At 35.6% G+C, this 20,235-nt stretch overlaps 3 protein-coding genes across 3 annotated transcripts; 2 read left to right on the top strand and 1 right to left on the bottom strand.

The window, feature by feature from the left end:
- The first annotated feature begins 336 nt into the window (after window positions 1-336).
- On the top strand, window positions 337-829 carry LOC123914528. The gene is made up of 2 exons (XM_045965730.1): window positions 337-489; window positions 578-829. The coding sequence occupies exons 1-2, from the start codon at window positions 361-363 to the stop codon at window positions 827-829; spliced, it is 381 nt and encodes a 126-aa protein (XP_045821686.1). The 5' UTR covers window positions 337-360.
- An 8,350-nt stretch (window positions 830-9,179) lies between these two features.
- On the bottom strand, window positions 9,180-11,911 carry LOC123914529 (protein FAR1-RELATED SEQUENCE 5-like). The gene is made up of 3 exons (XM_045965731.1): window positions 9,758-11,911; window positions 9,329-9,667; window positions 9,180-9,245 (listed from the first exon to the last, which is right to left on the bottom strand). The coding sequence occupies exons 1-3, from the start codon at window positions 11,909-11,911 to the stop codon at window positions 9,180-9,182; spliced, it is 2,559 nt and encodes an 852-aa protein (XP_045821687.1).
- A 3,167-nt stretch (window positions 11,912-15,078) lies between these two features.
- Window positions 15,079-18,456, top strand: LOC123916038 (probable beta-1,4-xylosyltransferase IRX10L). Its single transcript, XM_045967366.1, has 4 exons — window positions 15,079-15,461; window positions 16,500-16,888; window positions 17,015-17,256; window positions 17,625-18,456. Exons 1-4 carry the CDS (start codon window positions 15,356-15,358, stop codon window positions 18,136-18,138), a joined length of 1,251 nt encoding a protein of 416 aa, XP_045823322.1. The 5' UTR covers window positions 15,079-15,355; the 3' UTR covers window positions 18,139-18,456.
- Window positions 18,457-20,235: the final 1,779 nt, after the last annotated feature.

A 20,235-nucleotide genomic window follows, 5' to 3' on the forward strand; every position in this document is an offset into this window, starting at 1 on the left:
AAATAATTTTTATTAGACTCCTCATGTTTAGCATTATTATTAATTAATAATTTTTTAATAAAAAATGATGCAAATATAAGGTTAAAATATCAGCAGCGGCCCAGTTATATACCCGGCCCAGTTACATACCCGGCCCAGTTATTATGTGACATATCTTTTAAAGTCAAAACCCTAAATTTATTCCACTTCTTCAGACCCTCTCCCTTTTAATCGTCTTCTTCCTCTAATTTTTTCTCTCCGCTCTCCTCATAAAAGCTTTCGTGCTCCAGAATTTGTGACTTATGGAAGGTAATCGAATCAACAATCGAAGATGCGGCGGGTAGCAGAAACGAAAGCAATAATTCCCAATCTCATTCTTCCATGTCTGTACCTTCGTCGTCAGTTTCTCGCCGGGGAAGATTGTGTCGTTGCGGCTTTCATACTATACTTTTGACTGCAAAAAAGGGTATTCATGCAGGGAGACAGTTCTGGAGGTGTCCATTTTGGATGGTAGTAATTTACAATTAAATTAACTTTTGTGCGATTTTTTATTTTAATTTTTTCTCAATACTTTTATGTTATGGATTATTGTTGCTAGATGCCAACCACATGTAATATGTTTATTTGGGTTGATGAAGAAGATGAGATCTTTGATGTTGATGAAGTTGACGATGGCAGAATTGATGCACTGTCAAAGTTTTTTTTAGGGGTTATTGAAGATGGAAGGAAGAAAACTGAAGAAGTTGAAAAGAAATTTAATGATCAGAGGATGACGGTCAAAATTGTAGTGACTTTATTGGTGTTGTCTATGTTAATGAATGTTGTGTTTCTAATGAACTGCTACTGCTAGTATTAAGTGTTTTAGTCATTGTAATTGCCAGTTTATGTGAACTGTTATAAGTGTTTGTAATTGTGTACTTAGTGTTTGTAATTGTGTATTTGTGTAAGTGTTTGTAACTGTGTTTGTAAGTGTTTGGACTTAGTGTTAAGTGTGTATTTGTTAAGTGTTTGTAATTGTTCTCCTAATCTCATTATCTCATTAATTAATTACTGTTTTTTTCTTTTTCAGAATGGTTAATTAAGTTAAATAAACATTCGAAGGCTTAATTAACTAAAAGTAATACTATTTTTTGACAAAAAATGTTTTTTTTTATTTTAAAAAAGGTTTGGTCTCCCCCGCACACACTTCAATTGTTATGGACCATTGGATCAATTGTGTGGTTCAACCAGCACCATGTTTCCATTTTTATTTTAATTTTAAATTTTAAAAAAGAAATAAAAAGGATATGTGACATGATATCAATGGTTGGATTAATCGGATGGACTGAAACAATTGAAAGGCAGGTGCAGTCCCGCAATAAAGTTAGAGGACAGCAGTCAGGCAAACCATCCACTTCCTATGCACATTTTCCTATGCACATTTACGAAGTAGGTGAAAGGTTAAGGAAGTTTGGGGTGGGACCCATCACCAAAAACGATTTCACTTTCACACAAACTGGTGGTACAGGTCACAGGTACTGCACACCAGTTACTTTTGGAACTAGAAAGTACTTGTACTTTAAAATGGACTTGTTACTATTTGTCACAATATGCACTAGTACAATTTGACTTGTTAGACACAAGTCATAATTCTCACCACTTTAAAGGAAAAACACTAGATATGCCCTACTTTATAAGGGTATAAAAGCTATAATAGCGGCTCCTATTTATATCAAAATTAGTGTCCGAACCCGGTACGGGTAGTCGGGCTTTCAGTCCGGGCCGATTTATTTTATTCTTATTTATATTTTTATTTTTTTTATTTCTAATGCTCAAATTCAACCAGGTAAAAAACATTAATAATTCTTGCGCGTCATATTTTTTACTCATCCGCTATATTAATGCTCAAGCCGTATTTTTACTCATCCACTACCTACGAGTTTCTCGCGCGTCATATTTTTACTCACCCGCTACCTACGAATTTCTCGCGCGCACTATTATTACTCATCCCGCTACGTACGAGTTTCTCGTGCGCCCTATTTTTATTCATCCACTACGTACGAGTTTCTCGCGCGCCCTATTTTTACTCATCCGCTACCTACGAGTTTCTCGCGCCCTATTTTTACTCATCCGCTACCTACGAGTTTCTCGCGCCCTATTTTTACGCATCCGCTACTTACGAGTTTTTCGTGTGTCATATTTTTACTCATCCGCTACCTACAAGTTTCTCGCGCCCTATTTTTACTCATCCGCTACCTACGAGTTTCTCGCGCCCTATTTTTACGCATCCGCTACCTATTTTTAACAATATTTTTAAAATATTAGGCCTATCCGTTTGTCTTTCGGTAAAGATTTTATGTAGTTTAAAAACATAATTTTTGCGCTTTAATTGACCACGACTGTTCATGTGAAATTCGGCAATGTAGATTGAACTCGAATTTTTGTCGGTATAACGATAGTTGCAGATGATCTAAATCCGACGGATCAAACCATACCCACACTATAATGTAGCAACGAATTGCCACATGATTGATCGAACGGACAAGAATGGATCAAAGTCACCTTGACTTTCCCACGTGACAGTCATGTATAGCCACATGATTGATCGAACGGACAAGAATGGATCAAAGTCACCTTGACTTTCCCAGGTGACAGTCATGTAATCCCCTCCCACAAATATTATCGGTTATGGTGACACAAACAAAACAAGTCTCTTACTACTGTGCTATACTAGTATTTGGTTACCATAATTGAAAGGAGTAAGGCGCTCCTCCCTAGTCACACGCCATTCCCCACCAATGAATCACTCTCTGAAGATTTGAAAAGACACCACCAAAACACATTATCCAACACAAGTGCACAGAAACCCCTTCAGGTTCAACCTACTGCACATAGCAACAGAACCAGAAGACAAACGTGCACTTTCCTGGTTTGCCCTACTCCAACTCGCCACCTCTACTGTACGACGCTGCTCTCAGCAGTGACCGAAGATGGTTTTCCAGTTCAGAACTTTCTGTATACATCTTGACCCGGAGAAGGTAACGCTGTTGAATCTGATATTGTTTGTGGGTTTTTTTATTTTTATTTTTATTTTATATTTTGTTTGAACGGCATTGTTTGTGAGTGATGGCTTGGATCTGTTTTTTTTTTGTTCTTCTCTTCTCTGAGTTAAGGCTTTCACCCGATCTTTACATACTAGATGTGTATATACGTATATTTTTTTGTTTTTGTTTTGAACAGATGTATATACCTTGAACCTGTTGCTTTGTTTGACTGCGTATTGTTGGGAAACATTGATTGTATAAGTATTGTTTGCTATTGCATGCATATTCACATGATCGCAACAAAAGGGCTTATTAATTTTGAGATGATTTTTTTGTTGTTGCTTGCATTTAGTGTTTTTTCGCATATAACTGTTTCCACTGTTAATTTCAACTTCACAGGATCAGTAGTATTTTTTTGGTTTTTCCTTATTTTATTTTTCTTGTAGTTGTTGCTTTTATCATTTGTTGGGAATTTTGTTTGTTTGTTTTTGTTGGTAAGGTTAATCTTGGTTGTACATATGCCTCCAAGTTATTTGTTCCACACAGCACGATACCAGATCCCGAAATTGCTTTTTTCACTACAGGGGGAGCAGTGAACCACCCTACCATTGATTATATTGATTATTTGTTAAATCAAATCTTTCAATCTAAGGCCCATTTGTTTATATGGAAATAAGTGCCGATACTTCAATCACCGTAATAACTAGGACTGTTTGCCGAATTGGCCACAACTATATTCATACTCACATAACCATTCACACGAATACAACAAAACTGCACATCTTCAATGCTTATATTTATTTTTATTGATTTTTGACGAATTCAATGTTTGTATTTGGTGTAGCTTGTATTGTTGTTTGTTTTATGGTCTTGTTTTAGATGGTTAAAATACACAGACGTGTCACTCTTTATGTTTGTTTACAACGCGGGACTTGTGTTTCAAGCAATCCGTTCTACGTTGGCTGTAATGACACATATTCGATCATGGCTCCAATCATTGCTGTTTGATTATTCCAATGGTTGTCAATAATATTGTTACCAATCTGCAGGACATTGCACGTCTTCCAGACTACTTTTACAACCGGTTCAAGGGCGAACTTACCGAAAGGGTATTTCTGGAAGATGCAATAGGATCAAAGTTTGAGATACTGCTAAGTAAATCAACAACATATGGTTACATCTACCGATTATACAAACTCTTTATTCACTATGGTCAACCGTTGGGGCTTTGGGTCCACCTCCACTACGAGGGTAACAATAGATTTATAATGGCTGTCCGAGACATTGACATGAACGACATTGTATATCCACCGACAGTGGAACATCTCCTTCCACGTGGTCCGTTAACTTTAAAAGAAACCTTGAATGCTGCTGGTACCGGTTCATCCCTCTACTTTCCTGGAAACTACTCCCCTCCCCGTGCTGCTGATGGCCCTCCCCCCACCCAAGTTCCTGAAAATGGTTCCCCTTCCGGTGTTGCTGCTTTCCCTCCCCCCGGATACGTTCCCGAAAATGGTTCCCCTTCCGGTGTTGCTGCTATCCCTCCCCCCGGATACGTTCCCGAAAATGATTACCCTCCGCCCGTCAACGTTCCCGAGAATGATCCCCCTACCCTCGCTGCTGCTGCCCCTCCCTCTGTCAATGTTCCTGAAATTGACCCCCATCCCCCACAAGATGTTGCTGCCCCCAATGCCGTCCATCCCCAGGCTGTCAGATATAATAGGGTAAGCTGTGATGTATGGCTTTCCGAAACGCAGGCGACGCTCAACAATATGGTAATATTTACTTCAGTTTTTTAAAGTTATTAATTGTTATGAAACATGGTTGTAAGTAGAGTTAGATACTTCAGTTTTTTTCTTCTTTCAATTGCACACACAATCGACAGTTGACACGTGCTACAAATGGTAGAATCATGGTGTTATTTAGTTATTTATTTACAGCTGACATTTAGTTATATTTTGATTGATTATGCAGAATCTGCCAACGGCGTTTGTCCGTCGGGGACTGTTAAGGAACGACACTTTCCCCTCGAAAGTGATTATAACGGATCAAAATGAGCGTCTTTATTACTGTCGTATCAGGTGGTCTTACTCAAGCAATCGGCCGCATGCCTATATAGTAGGGAAATGGAGGCAGTTTTGCTCAGATAACAATCTAAGGCGGGGGAGTCTGGTTAGGCTGGAAGTTGACCCGGATATGCCAGCCTCCATCTATGCAACAGTTATGCAGCAGTGAGTTGAATCTATGCAACAGTTATGCAGCAGTGAGTTGATCATGGACCAAATTTATGATGTCTACTTTGTATATTTTCCTAGCTGGTTTGTGTATTTTGGAAATCCTCTATGTTAACAACACAATGGGCTCTCTATGCCCTTTTTGAAAGACCTGGACAACCCTGGACAAGTGTAATGATCCATGCATGTTTGCTATTGCATGTCATTGCTATTTTGTATATTTTCCTAGCTAGTTTGTATTTTGGAAATCCTCTATGATGTTAACAACACAATGGGCTCTCTATGCCCTTTTTGTAAGACTTGGACAACCTTTAATGATCATGCATGTTTGCTATTGCATGTCATTGTTATTTTTTATTTATCTCTACTGTCTGATGCATAGGAAAGTAAAATGTTACACACACACACACACACACACACACACACTCACAGTATATATATGTTTCATCAAGGGGTTAGTTTGCAGTAGGGTACATAATGAAGAAAACGTAACTCTTATTTACACATACATACACATTTAAAGATAATGTCATATAGCACGAAGCTAAGTACACGTATTGCCACATATTTGTGATGCGAAGAGTTGATGAATGTTTATGTGGACGGAGCTACGATTGTCAAGAGAGAGACACTGCCCCAAATTTATTTTTTGTACATGACAATGCTCCAAATTTGTCGATCCGTCCATGAAGTTTCTCATTTATTTTTTGCAAATTGCTAGTGCAAGAATTAACAATACAATTTGTTAAAACTTAAAACCATATAGTAATTGAAAAATTTGTATTTATTTTACAAATATACAGTTAAAACGTAAGACATAAGGAATTCGGGCTAGCCCATTTTGACTAGAGCTGTCAAAACGGGCGGGCCGGTCAGGCTTTGGGCTTCGTTGGGCTAGGCTAAAAAGTCCGGATAAAAAATGGGCTACCAAAATTAGTGCCCGAGCCTGGCCCGGTTAATTTTTTTTAATATTTTTTTTACTTATAGTGCTCAAACTCAACGATGTCAATAGCATTAATAATTCTCGCACGTCCTATTTTTTACTCATCCGCTATATATATATATATATATATTCGCGCGCGTCATATTTTTACTCATCCGCTACCTACGACTTTCTCGCGCGCCCTATTTTTACTCATCCCGCTACGTACGAGTTTCTCGCTCGCCCTATTTTTACTCATTCGCTACGTACGAGTTTCTCGCGCGCCCTATTTTTATTCATCCACTACCTACGAGTTTCTCGCGCCCTATTTTTAAGCATCTGCTACCTACGACTTTCTCGCGCACCATATTTTAACTCATGTGAAATTGTACGAGTTTCTCGAGCACCCTATTTTTATTCATCCGCTACGTACGATTTTCTTGCGCGTCATATTTTTACTCATCCGCTACCTACGAGTTTTTTGGGTGCTCTGTTTTTACTCATCTGCTACTTAAGTAGCAGACGGTGTTTTATAATTTATACTACAAACTAATTTCAAATAATCCAAAACAAATTATTTAGATTTATATTTTATTTTATTTTTTCAATTTTAATTTTTTCGGGCTAGCCCATTTTCACAACTCTAATTTTGAGTTTTTGATATCTCTGTGAAACACACCACTTGCTTTATTTTTATTTTTTTACAAAGAAACACAACACTTACTAGTACAGTAGTACATTGCAACGTGTTCCCCCTATGCCCTAACCAAAGGAAAATCAAAGGGTGCAATGGTTGGATTTCAAATTGACAGTGTAGAAGCTCACGTCAACCACTCCCAAGTCCCAACACACCCGGTCACACCACACTATGCAACACTTCACCCGTTGTGAATAAATACAAGCAAAGCCACCGCAATCACACTCCAGGCGTGTATTCCGATCGAGTTCCAGGCGTGTATTCCGGTCTAGTTTGCTTTGCACACCAACAATGGCGTTTCATTACAAACTGTTCAGTTTGCTGCTTCTACCCGATGTGGTAAACAATATTGTTCTTTCTTCACACATCTTCCTTGTATTGTGTCGTTTTGTTTTCTTTTCCGTTGAAATCTTATACGATCTGTTGTGGTATGCAAGTAGTGGTTTTTAATCTGTCTCTTTGTGCATTACAACCTTATTCTATACAAAGAGACAACAATAAGAGTCTCTTCACTTGTCTAGTTTATGGCTATTTTGTTGTCTCTCTCACTGTGGATTTAATGGATTTAATTTTTAGCACAATATATTTTGCTTGAAAACCCAAAAAACGCTAATCCATCCGTTGGCTGTTGTTATGTTGATTTTATTTTAGACATTTAGGTTTTTTTTTTTTTTTTGGTCAACAGACATGTAGGTTTTTATCCTCTACACACTATATTTTTGCAGGGTATTGGAGAATTGCCACCATACTTTTTTGAACGATTTAAAGATGAATTGAAAGATAAGGTGTGGTTACAAGATCAAAATGGGACAAGATTCGGGGTACACCTGTTCAAGTGCAAAAAACACGGTTTTATCCACAGAGGTGTAGAGAATATGTTTGAACACTACCATCAACCGGAGGGGATTTGGGTCTCATTCACTTACTTAGGTGACAGCACGTTTCACATTGGAGTCTACAACATTGATATGCAGCCCATCACATACCCTCCCGCTTCAATTTATCCTCATCTCGACCGTCTGTTTACCCCCAGAGAGTACTTGAACGTTGTGAGTGGCATGATAAATCCAAGCAGCATGATCACCGGCAAACACCCTGACTCTCCCCCTGAAGAATTCCCTCCCTGGCATTGTGATTACGATCCCCCCTTTGTCAAAGCCACTGGCTCTGAAGGTGCAGGACCATCTGCCATCTCCCTTGTCCCTCATGCTGCTGCCGCAGGCATTGACCATGGAGAACACGCAGAAATGGTCGACTGCGACATAGAACTTTCACAATATAAAGCATCGAGCAACAATCTGGTAATGTTTACATAACTTTCATGTCATCGATGTGTTACCAACAAGTAACAGTTAATTATTTTTTATTTTTTGAAACAAGTAACAGTTAATTAATTGATCACGTTGTTTGTGTAGAATATTCCGGCGAAGTTTGTTCGAGAAGGCCGGCTGTCTAAAAGTATGACTGACATTATATTACAAGATGAGGAGGGTGATGTATTTGAGTGTCAACTCAGATGGTCGAGCGGAAAGAACACTACGGAGACTTTCTTAGTAGGAAGATGGAAGGAATTTGTCAAGGAACACGGACTAAAGAGTGGAAGTAGGATCAGGCTTTCGGTTGATCCCAACCGTCCTTCCAAAATTTACGCTGCAATCTTGAATGTTTAAAAATAATGCTATGTTTCTTTTGAAGTAGGGTCATGATTGTTATATCAAGGATGCAAATTAACCTGTGTTGGGTGGTATTATGTTATGTTTCTTTTTTGGTATTTTGTATTTAAACCTGCAAGGATGCTATACTTGTGCTACCATATATGCCTGTGATTTATGCCATATAAGTATAGTTTGCATGAATGTTTGTTCTAGTTTTATTGGTCCAAAATTTATAATAATTTACATTTGCTTGTTCAAAATATAAAAAAAAATTGATTTTATGTTACGAGCAATCGAGGAAACAACAATCAGTCCGATAGCTGCTTCAGCAGCTGCAATAACTATAACAAAGTTTGAAAAAAGTTTTCCTTTTTATTGTCGATTATGAAAAGATTGAAAAAACATTTCCTTGCATATAAGTATTACCTTTGCCGTTAATCCCAACACACACACAGACACACACACATATATTTCATATAAACTCATAATTTTCAAATCATATATATTGATTTTACCAAGAGTATGGGGAGGTACTCAAAAGGAGAATTGAAAAATACAACATACAATCTGCAATATACAACAGGAAAACAAAGGACAACCATATTAAATATTTTTACAAAGGCCGTTTATGACGCTCGACTGCAAGTGTGTAATTCATTGAATCACAAGTCAATTTTCCGGTCGTTCTTTCTTCATTTTTGCTTTCAGCTCCACGTCCCCCAAGGTTTGCAAGAACTGCCAAAAACAACAAAGGACGACAATTATAACATGTCCGGCCTTCTAACATAAGGATTGTTAAGAATTTTGTTTACACTAACCGATGAACGAGAAGGAACATTATGAGATCCACCCGGCATATAACTGTTCGTTGGTGGCGCATGCGGTGCACAGTTAGCCATATTACTGTTCATTGGTGGCGCATGCGGTGCACAGTTAGCCGATGGTGGAAAGTTTGGAAACAACCCCACACTTTGATTTACTCTAAACTGTGATGGAAAGTGCGGGTATCCGTGCCCTACATTGTAGCTGGATGATGAGGACTGTGTTGGTACTTCAGTGGTTGTACTTGTAGTAGTTTGTTTCTTCCTTCGCTGACCACCATTACTCCTGTCACCGGGTACGCGGTCGTTTCTGCCTTCAGTAAGCGAATCTGATACCTGTACATTAACATAGTAAAATTTTTAAAAAACGACAGATAGTAACTTTCGCTGAAGAATAAAAACCCCAAAACACTCAAAACTGCATACATCCATATCAATCGATTCATTTTCAGTCTGCACAGTGTCGTCGAATTCTAAATCGCTGCCCGGATGTAGTACCGGACAACCAGATTTGTCGTGGCCAACCATCTGACAATGGCCACACTTTGTATTCTTCTTCTTCTTCTTGTGTTTATTGTATTTGCGAGGAGCGCCTTTGGCGTTCGACTTCTTTGGGTCGCGAATCGGGGTTTCATTTGTATTTTTTCCTCTGTTCCCAGCATCAGCTTTCTTGAACTTGTTAATAAGACCGTACATTGCACTGATACCCTGCTTATAACTGGAATCAGTTTTACAACAAACCTCCAACAATGTATTGAACGCAGCAGTCAATGAACTTCGACGATACATTTCCAACTTATCAGCATCCTGTTTATCCACCGTACACGTCAAGACATTATTTTTCGCCATTTTAGTCCACCTTTTGCAAACCAGGTTGTCCGGGAGGTAATCCATGTGTCTCTGCTTGATGGCACAAAAGACGTGACAACATGGAATCCCACTGCGCTCAAAGTGTTGGCATTCACATTTAAAAATGGGACCAACCAAATCAACGCAAACTGTCACCGTTGAACCGGGAACGCCAAATCTATCCATTTTAATCACCACTGTATTCCCCAACGAAACTTGTTCACCAATAACCAGCGAGGCTGAATTTGTTATCTGTTCTCTAACCTTCATAAACATGGCTCTGGTGAAGATCTCAGAAACTTTTTGCTCAAGACCTGGCATATGTGTTAACATCACAGGTTTATAGTAAGTTGAAACAAAATCAGACGTCATTTCCTGGTTTCTGTACTCTGCTAAAGCTCTATGAAAATCCCTTACAAATTCAACTAGAGTGCTTCTTTTCTGCACAAAATTTTTAATAAATGAATTTAGACCTTCACACATTGAAGTCGTTCTCATTCCATAGAACATATCCGACCGCATAAACGCAGCTGCCCAACTTTTCCTTGTCTCATAAACCTTTCGAGTCCACGGATTCCCTGATAGACCATGCTCATCTATAATCCTCTGCCACTCACTTTCAAACCTCGCAGGGCTACAAGTAGAATAAACCAACGAAGAGAACTCTTGGCAAAAAATTTTATTCTTCACATTTTCAAGTGCATTCTGGTGGATATGCCAAGAACAAAGGCGGTGACTTGCATTCGGAAATACACATTTAATTGCTTCTCTCATAGCATTGTCTCCATCAGTCACCACCCGAAGCGGATGCTTTTGATACATCGCATCTAAGAATGTCTCTAACAACCACTTGTATGTCTCAGTTTTTTCGTTGACAATTAAGGCACAGGCAAAAACTGTAGTTTCCTTGTGGTGATTGTAACCACAAAAAACAACGAGTGGCCTGTCGTATTTGTTCTTCTTATAAGTCGCATCGAAGGCAATCACTTCCCCGAAACAGCTGTAGTCAACGCGACTAGCTCCGTCGCACCAAAACAAATTATTTAGATGCCCCATATCATCGAGTGTAAACTTACAATAAAAAAGGTGGTCATTTTCTGTTCTTGTCTGGATATCACACAAAGCAGAATACGCGTCGCCAACATCCTCCATTTTTGCCTTCCCACTCCTGGTGATGTAGTTATAAAGGTCTTTTTTGCAAAAACCAAGCCCTGCATGACCACCTTTTTGACCCATCAAATATCCCAGAATATGACAAGATCTAACCCCGTACGAATGCAACCCATCTACGAAATTCTTATCGGCTTCATTCAATCCACGATACTTGGGGATCAGGTGAACATGTGTGGATGGAGTTAAAGGATGGTTGTGAACGGGCATAAAGCAGACAACACCATAAGTACCACTACTGTTATTAAGGTGAAATCGAATCATAGCTACACAAGATGTTCGTGACAATCCCCTGGGTTGTCTCGAACGTTCAGTGCGCTCAATATTTTTTTTAGCTCTCTCACCCTGCCTAGAACAAACCATCTGACGTGTATGTACAACACCTTCAGCGGTGACTCGCCTTACATCTTTTCTAGCGGAAAACCCAAGACACCTTGCATATTCTACATAAAATTCCTCTGCTTTTTCTATAGATTCAAATTCCATATTTTGTATTTCTTCTGCTGTCAAGTCTTTCATGTTTACTTCGACATCGAAACCCGACAAACCATCCGCAGACATCTCTCTAAGTAAACTACAAAAATTACAATTCATGAAATGATAAGAGTTGGTGGTATTGTGGAGGTGGTAATTGACACTAACACGCTAAATGATAAGAGTAGTAATATGATAAACCATTCTATTGTTGCATAATTCAGCACACTAATCAACTAATACACATGAGTATTTTTGTTATTCCATTTGCAACTCATACACATGACATTATGATAATTTCCACTAACATGAAATCAACACATTAATCAACATAAATCAAAATAACAGCAGAAATCAAAATAACAGCAGAAACAAAAATTAAGTCATGAAATCCTAGACTAAATAATTAGGGCGCCAATAATTAGATGCAACAGCAGCAATAAAGATAAGAGACTGTCATCCTTACATCGACGAAGATCTGCAACAGCAGCAACAAAGATAAGAGACTTATACTTGGGGATCAGACGAAGATAATGAGAAGTGATGAACAGTGATCTCCTTTGGTAATCGATAAACAGTGATCTCCTTTGGTAATATAGGTGCGCTTATAATTTAAAGCTACTAATCTTGTACCAATTAAAGAAAAACAATTAAGTTGCTAATCAGGATTTTGAAATATTAATAAAAGGGTATTTATGTAAACAGACATATCAATACAAGGGTATTTATGTAAACAGACGCATCACGTGGTGATTAACTCAGCTTTTAAAATTTTCGTGCCAGGCAACCATTTCGTAACGAATTTGCAGGCGTGGCATCCGCCTATTGGCTTCGTGCATACTGCACCGGTGCAGCGCAAATTTCTGCTGCACGGAAGTGCTCACCAATCATAATATGCTTAGTCATAATTTTACGATAGAAATCAAACATTTTGCTATGTGATACAATTAAAGTGGGAAATTTTTTCCATTTATATCTATATATATAATTCCTAAATAGTTCTCCTAACCCTAATCCACTTAGACCAATCAAATTGTTTCATTTAGCCACATCATCCATTTAAATCCAATTAAACCACTCTACAATGCCACATCATTTCTACTTATATTATTATTATTATTATTATTATTATTTTTTAAAGAAACTTATTATTATTATTATTATTATTATTATTATTATTATTATTATTATTATTATTATTATTTCATCTCTATACTTTTCATATTTTACATTTATAAACTTATGACTTTTTAATATACACTCACCCAAACCTGTATATGTGTATTCATATTCTATTATGATACAGATTAAATAATATATACTTTATTTTTAATTGAATTATGTAATAGTTGTTTTACTTTACTCTCCTTTATTTTTTATTTGTTCATTTTTTTATTGATATACTTATTTTTATAATTTTTTATTTTAGGCTTTGAGTCATCATCTCTTACTCAAAATTAAGAACTGAATTGTGAGATTGATGTTGTTCACATATGTCCCTTTGGAATATTTTTAAAAGGTATGTACCCTTTAATTTTATTTGTTTTATTTGAGTTTTTCTAATTCTGTCACTATTTATATGCCAATTGTGTGACTTAGATTTTGCCACATCTTTTTTCATCCAATCATTTGTGTGTTTTGAAATAGATTTATATGTTGGGCAGATATATATCCTATTACTCCTATATATATAAATCTTAGATAGTTATTCTGTAAACCATAATCCTTAAACCAATAATATTTTTTCATTTAACCACATGAGTCACTTACAATGCTACATCACTTCTCCTTAGAAAATAAATCTTTTGAACCTCGGATTCTCTATTTTATTATTATTATTATTATTATTATTATTATTTTGATAATATTTAATGTTTTAATTTTATGCAATTGTAAAATAAAAATAATCGCATCACACTCGAAAATAACAATCACCACCTCTAACTCACATATAATAACCGCGAGTCTTGAGTTCAAAATCGGGTAAAAATATACAACTTAATGATATTAATATTGTCAATTGAAGTAAGTGTTACATGCATAAAGTATTTTTTATTGGCTAAAACAATTTTTTTTTGGCAGCTTAAAAAAAATCTTTTGTTTTCTCTTTCAAATCACCTTAATATTAAAGAAAAGTCAAAGTGGAGCGAGAATTGATTTAATTTCTCCATTTTATTTAATTAATACAACATTCAAAATACAAACGAGTATTGTCAAAAAAAGAAAAAACATTCTTTTTCTTGGTAAGAAAAAACATTCATAAGAATAAATTCATAAATTTGCATGTCCTCCAATAAAAATTTAATATATTAATATATTATATTAGTTATCACATTTATAGTTAAAAACAAAAATATTATATTAATATTACGTTGTTTTACTCAATCATCATAATAAAAAGAATCATAATAAAAATCTTTAGAAATTAGAAGGAAAAAAGTTAGAACAAAATATTCCTCACTTTTCCTCTTTCATTCCCCTCCGAAGCTTTAAATCAAAGAAAAAAATTTAAAAAAATTTCTCATTTTCCCTCCATTTTCTCAACAAAATACTATGTAAGTATATGATAACTTTTAAAATAAAAAATCAGCTTAATTCAAGTATTTATGACATTTCTTTTTTTTTTGGTCAAAAGTATTTATGATTATTTATTTTCCTTTAGTTTGTGTTTTAACATTTTATCTTTCAAAAAGTATTATAAAATTCCAAAAACATCATAGAATTATAATACACTTTTTTTTTTTACTAAAGAATTATAATACACTTAACCCTTGCTAAAATCAAGATAAGTACATATAATGTCTATTTTTAATATTCAAGTAATAATTTTTGTTGATTAAGACCCATTAAAATTATGTCCACAAATCCTAACTCAACCTTATTACAGGTCGCCACCATGATCGTAGTTCGAACCACACTTTATTTATTTTGTGTGTGTGAACTTTTAATGGATTGGCATTTTATCTAACTACCAAAAATAAAAAACCTACCAAAAATACTGAATTTTTGATGTTCATATAATAATTTTTGTTGACTAAAACCTACCAAAAACACTTGATTATTTTGGTAAAAAACACACTAGATAATTCTAGCATCAAATTAATTAAATAACCAAAATAAAAATAAAAACAAAAAAGGTAAAAATTTTAACTCAAGAAAGAGGTAATAGTTAGTTGGTGCATAAAAATGGTTATGTGAAATTGACTTAACATCAAATTTGACACAAAACAATAAATAAACACTCTTTCCTCATTTTTCATTACCACCTTCCTTCATTCATTCATCTTCTTCCTCACTCTTCATTTCTTCAATGAAAATTCACTCTTTCTAATCTGTCTCTGTTGCTTCATACAAAATACCCATTTCCCTTTCATTCTTTCTAGCTCAAACCCCATTGCTAAGAAATCTCTCACAACTACTTTCCTTTGTGACCTCTTAACCTTCTTCTGTTCACCAAATTTCACTTCTTTATATTACTTACTTTACTTCTTTTGTAGTACCATCTTTCTTCTGTTTTTGGGGAACAAAAAAATGGGTTTTTGGAAATTGGGTTTTTTTGGGATTCTTTTTGGTGCTTTTCTCTTTTCAATTGATGCTGTTGAACTTCGCAGGAATCAACCTACTGAAAGAATTTCAGGTAGTTTTTTTTGTTGAGGTCTTGAAATTTTTGATTGTGATCAATTTATTTTCTGTTAGGTAGGTATCAATATCATGTGGGTTTTTATTGCTTTATGCTGTGGTTTTCAGTGTTTGTGTCTTAATGGTTATTATGGATGTGTTTGATTAAGATCTGATTTTGATTGAGATTGATTATGATATTTATTGCATTAGTTGTTGATACTAATTAGCTTGAAATGTTGTAATTTCAATGATAAAACATTGATTCTTTTAGGAATCTGCATTCAGCTTTAAGATCTGAATTTTGCAGTGCCAAGTCTGCTAGTTAGATACTGTGTAACTACAATTTTTGTTTTTTGTCGGTTTTCTCTTTAGCACATTTCCTTCGATTAGGTCCAATCAGGGACGGAGCCAGACATAAATGATAGTGGGAGGGGGGGAATTATTGAGTTAAAGTTTATCCAACAAATATTTAAAACATAAATATATCCGACTAAGAAGGCGTGAGTAATGTTGTCGTAATGCAAAAGCTATTTAAAAGAAGTTCAAGTATTCATTTATAAGCTTTGTAAATATATTTAGCTCTTTGCTGGTAAATTGCTATCTTTTTCTTGAACGTTTTTTTAACAAAACTTTAGGACTTTCAGGATGAAACTTGATCCACTTTTCGTCGAAATAAATGTTGTTTTTGAAGAGTAGAAGTGAATCATATTTTGCATAGGCTCAGTAACTTTTGTTAAGAATTACAAAAAGTGTTAGCAGGGGCTGGGCTGGGTCACTGCAATGCCAAACTTACATCCGTCCCTGGTCCAATGTTGACAACTAGGAGTTTAGAAGATGTACAATTACATAGGCAGTGAACCTTTAAAGACAGTGCAACCAAAATTGGACCTTGCAGTTATAAATAGGTTGTGCTTGATTTTATAGGCATGTGAAAATTATTGTTCCCACTCCCTCTCAATGTGCACACACCTTCTAAATATGCGAGTGTAGTTATTTAAAATGATATTTTATTTTATTAAACATTCTAAATATGTTGTGGTTGAACCAATTGTAGGTAGTGCTGGGGATGTATTGGAAGATGATCCGGTTGGAAGGTTGAAGGTTTTTGTTTATGAACTTCCAAGTAAATACAATAAGAAAATTCTGCAAAAGGACCCAAGATGCCTCGCCCATATGTTTGCTGCCGAGATCTTTATGCACCGGTTTCTCTTATCTAGCGCTGTCCGAACCCTTAATCCCGAAGAAGCTGATTGGTTTTATACCCCTGTGTACACCACCTGTGATTTGACACCAAATGGCCTCCCTTTACCTTTTAAGTCACCACGAATGATGAGAAGTGCCATACAACTTATTTCTTCAAACTGGCCTTATTGGAACCGAACAGAGGGAGCGGATCATTTCTTTGTGGTTCCACATGACTTTGGGGCATGTTTTCATTATCAAGTATGAGTTTATACAGTTTTTAAAATTTATTGTTCATATCACTGTTAGCGCTACTTTGAGAATTCCAATGCTGCACATAGATCAGATCATGTAGCACACTTTTATTTTATCATTATTTTGTTTCAGGAAGAGAAGGCAATTGAAAGAGGGATTCTTCCATTGCTGCAGCTTGCTACCTTGGTTCAAACGTTTGGACAGAGGAATCATGTGTGCTTGAAAGATGGCTCAATTACCATTCCTCCATATGCTCCACCACAGAAAATGCATACTCACTTGATTCCTGATAAGACTCCCAGGTCAATTTTTGTGTACTTCCGAGGACTGTTTTATGATGTTGGAAATGACCCTGAAGGTGGTTATTATGCAAGGTAGGTCTTATTACAAGCTCAAACTTCAAATGAGTGTTTGACTATGCATCCTTTTTATTTACTATCATATTATGTATGCATACAAATGCTGGCTTGCATTCTTTTACCAAAAATGCAATGGAGAATGCTTTTGATTTATTTAAAAATATATTTTTGTATTTAGTGTCGTTATTGAAATTGATGATGCATATTGAGATTATTTGTATTCAACATTCAGGATCTAAATTTGGTCCATTCTGAAATTCTGGTAAAGAATCAAATATGCATGCATGTTTTTTGGTGCATGTGTTGATATCATTATAACAAAACAGACTCGGATGAACAAATAATCCTAACCGGTCATCTGGCTGTGATTTTTAAATTTGCAGAGGTGCAAGAGCAGCAGTGTGGGAAAACTTTAAGAACAACCCATTATTTGACATTTCGACTGAGCATCCAACAACATATTACGAGGACATGCAACGAGCTGTGTTTTGTCTATGCCCACTTGGATGGGCCCCTTGGAGCCCAAGGTTGGTTGAAGCTGTGGTATTCGGTTGCATTCCTGTTATTATTGCAGATGATATTGTACTGCCGTTTGCCGATGCAATACCGTGGGAAGAGATCGGGGTGTTTGTTGATGAGCAGGATGTTCCTAAGTTGGATACCATACTCACATCGATCCCACCAGAAGTTATATTGAGGAAACAAAGATTGCTTGCTAACCCTTCTATGAAGCAAGCAATGTTGTTCCCTCAACCTGCGCAAGCCGGAGATGCTTTCCATCAAGTTCTAAATGGACTTGCACGGAAGTTGCCGCATGAAAGGAGTGTATTCTTGAAACCAGGGGAGAAGAGCTTGAATTGGACTGCTGGCCCTGTCGGTGACCTTAAACCTTGGTAATAGTTGTAATAGTTCCGAGGCGATTATGATTCTTTATGTCTTGGTCAATCCTCCCTAAAATGTTCATATGGGTTGGTAACCAAGGTGTCTTTTTTTGTTGACATTGTATATTTTGATATTTTTGCAGACAATTCATTAGATTGTAATTCAATTTACAATATGATTGATATCATGGTATACATACTTATGCAACTTATTTTGCTACCCTAGGAGTGCCTTTTTCTTTTGTATCACTGCATTGGAAAATGAGTCACAATGGCAGCAATAGTGCAATGCATGTCTTTCTTGTTCTGATGATAGTTACTGGGTTTGGAATAAGTGTTTATTCTTGATAGACTAAGGTCATGTTTGGATTGACTTATTTTTGAGCTTATGCGAAACAGCTTATGCGAAACAGCTTATGCAAATAAATAAGCTTTTATGTATTATTACAAGTTAGTTTATGAGAAAACAAATTATAAAAATACAACTTTTGTCGGTGAAAACTTATGAATTAACATAAAAGTTTATTTATTTGCATAAGTTATTATCATAAGATAAAAAATAATCCAAACGGGCCCTAATTTGTTTTTATTCCAACTGAGACTTCAAGCATATCATAGCTTGTTGTTTTAATTCAAACATTGATTCTCATGAAACAAAGACAATAGTTTGGTGATACTTAATTCTAGTTTGTTCTCTAACTAGGGAAGGAGATGGCTTAATTTTATTATAGGCCATTTGGCATTTGTCTTTCTTTGTTTATTGTGCAAAATTTTATAAATAGACGGTTTTTGTATTAAAGTTTACTAATATGTAATTTTGTTCACCTAAAGGGAAACAAATTACTATAAAGAAAACTAAGTTTTTTTGACTAAATAAAAGATATTCATTCATTCAAATTGATAAGAGTACATCGATGCAATACAAATCAAAATCGCTAAAAACAAAAAGGATGAATCTGCGAACAAACTCACAGCATCCGTGTTAATAGCATCAAACGGCATATTGCAAAAGCCTACATATTTGACTATATTGAAGTTTCCGGAAAATTCATGTCGCCGGATCTGTAGCGTTGATGGTACAAAAGTCATTGATTGGATCTGCACTGGATCAACCTTAATCTTCAAACCTGAAACAAATGAACACCGCACAAAGACGGGACAACAATACTCCGCACTAAGACGGGACAACAATACTCCGCACTAAGACGGGACAACAATACTCCGCACTAAGACGGGACAACAATACTGAAAATCAAAACAAAGGATAAAATCGCAAAGATGAAAACAAAACTATAAGACTTAAACTATGTGAAAATCACTTATTTGTATTAAAAAGCAAGAAGAAAAAAATGTAAAGGGGTGATTTTAGGCCAAAAATTGACCTAAAACCACCCCTCTATGGGTGAGAGAAGAAGAAGAAAATCAAAAAGAGTTTTAGGGCCGGCGGTGGTTTATGAAATTACAAAGTATAAAGAAAACTAAGTTAAAAATAATCAAAAGTTGCAATTTCTTCCATTATTGACCTTGAGATTTAACCATAAATTTTTATCTTTTGAAATCTCAAAGTCAATATCTTAATTCCAAAACTACAATTCAATCAATTATACTAAAACTCATCTTTTTTTTTTTTTTGGTAGAGACTAAAACTCATCTTTATTACACAATATCTCCACTTGGTACCTACCTAATATATGTTTCTATTTTATTTTTAAAAAACTCCCTAACTAACATTTTTTTTAAGGCAACCCCTAACTAACATGTTTCTATATCAACACAACACGCCATGTGTAACTAAAAAAATATCAACACGCCATCAGTTCTTTCATGGTTTTTTAATTTTAGTCTAGGTCAACTAATTTTAAAACTCAACTAATAGCCAAAAAAGGACTAATTTCACAAAGTAACTAAAATGTATTTAAAGGGTTAAGATTTGTTGAAAGATATTATCATGTTACCATTATGAACACCCAAATTACCAAGAGGACATTACTTAGTTTGGGATGAATATAATAACTTTTTTTTTTATCAAAAATAAATAATAATTATAATAATAATAAAGGTGAACACTTCTGATACACATCTTATTTGAATATGTATCGATACACATGAAGAA

Source organism: Trifolium pratense, linkage group LG3, assembly GCF_020283565.1.
Source record: "Trifolium pratense cultivar HEN17-A07 linkage group LG3, ARS_RC_1.1, whole genome shotgun sequence".
Taxonomy (NCBI): Eukaryota; Viridiplantae; Streptophyta; class Magnoliopsida; order Fabales; family Fabaceae; genus Trifolium; species Trifolium pratense.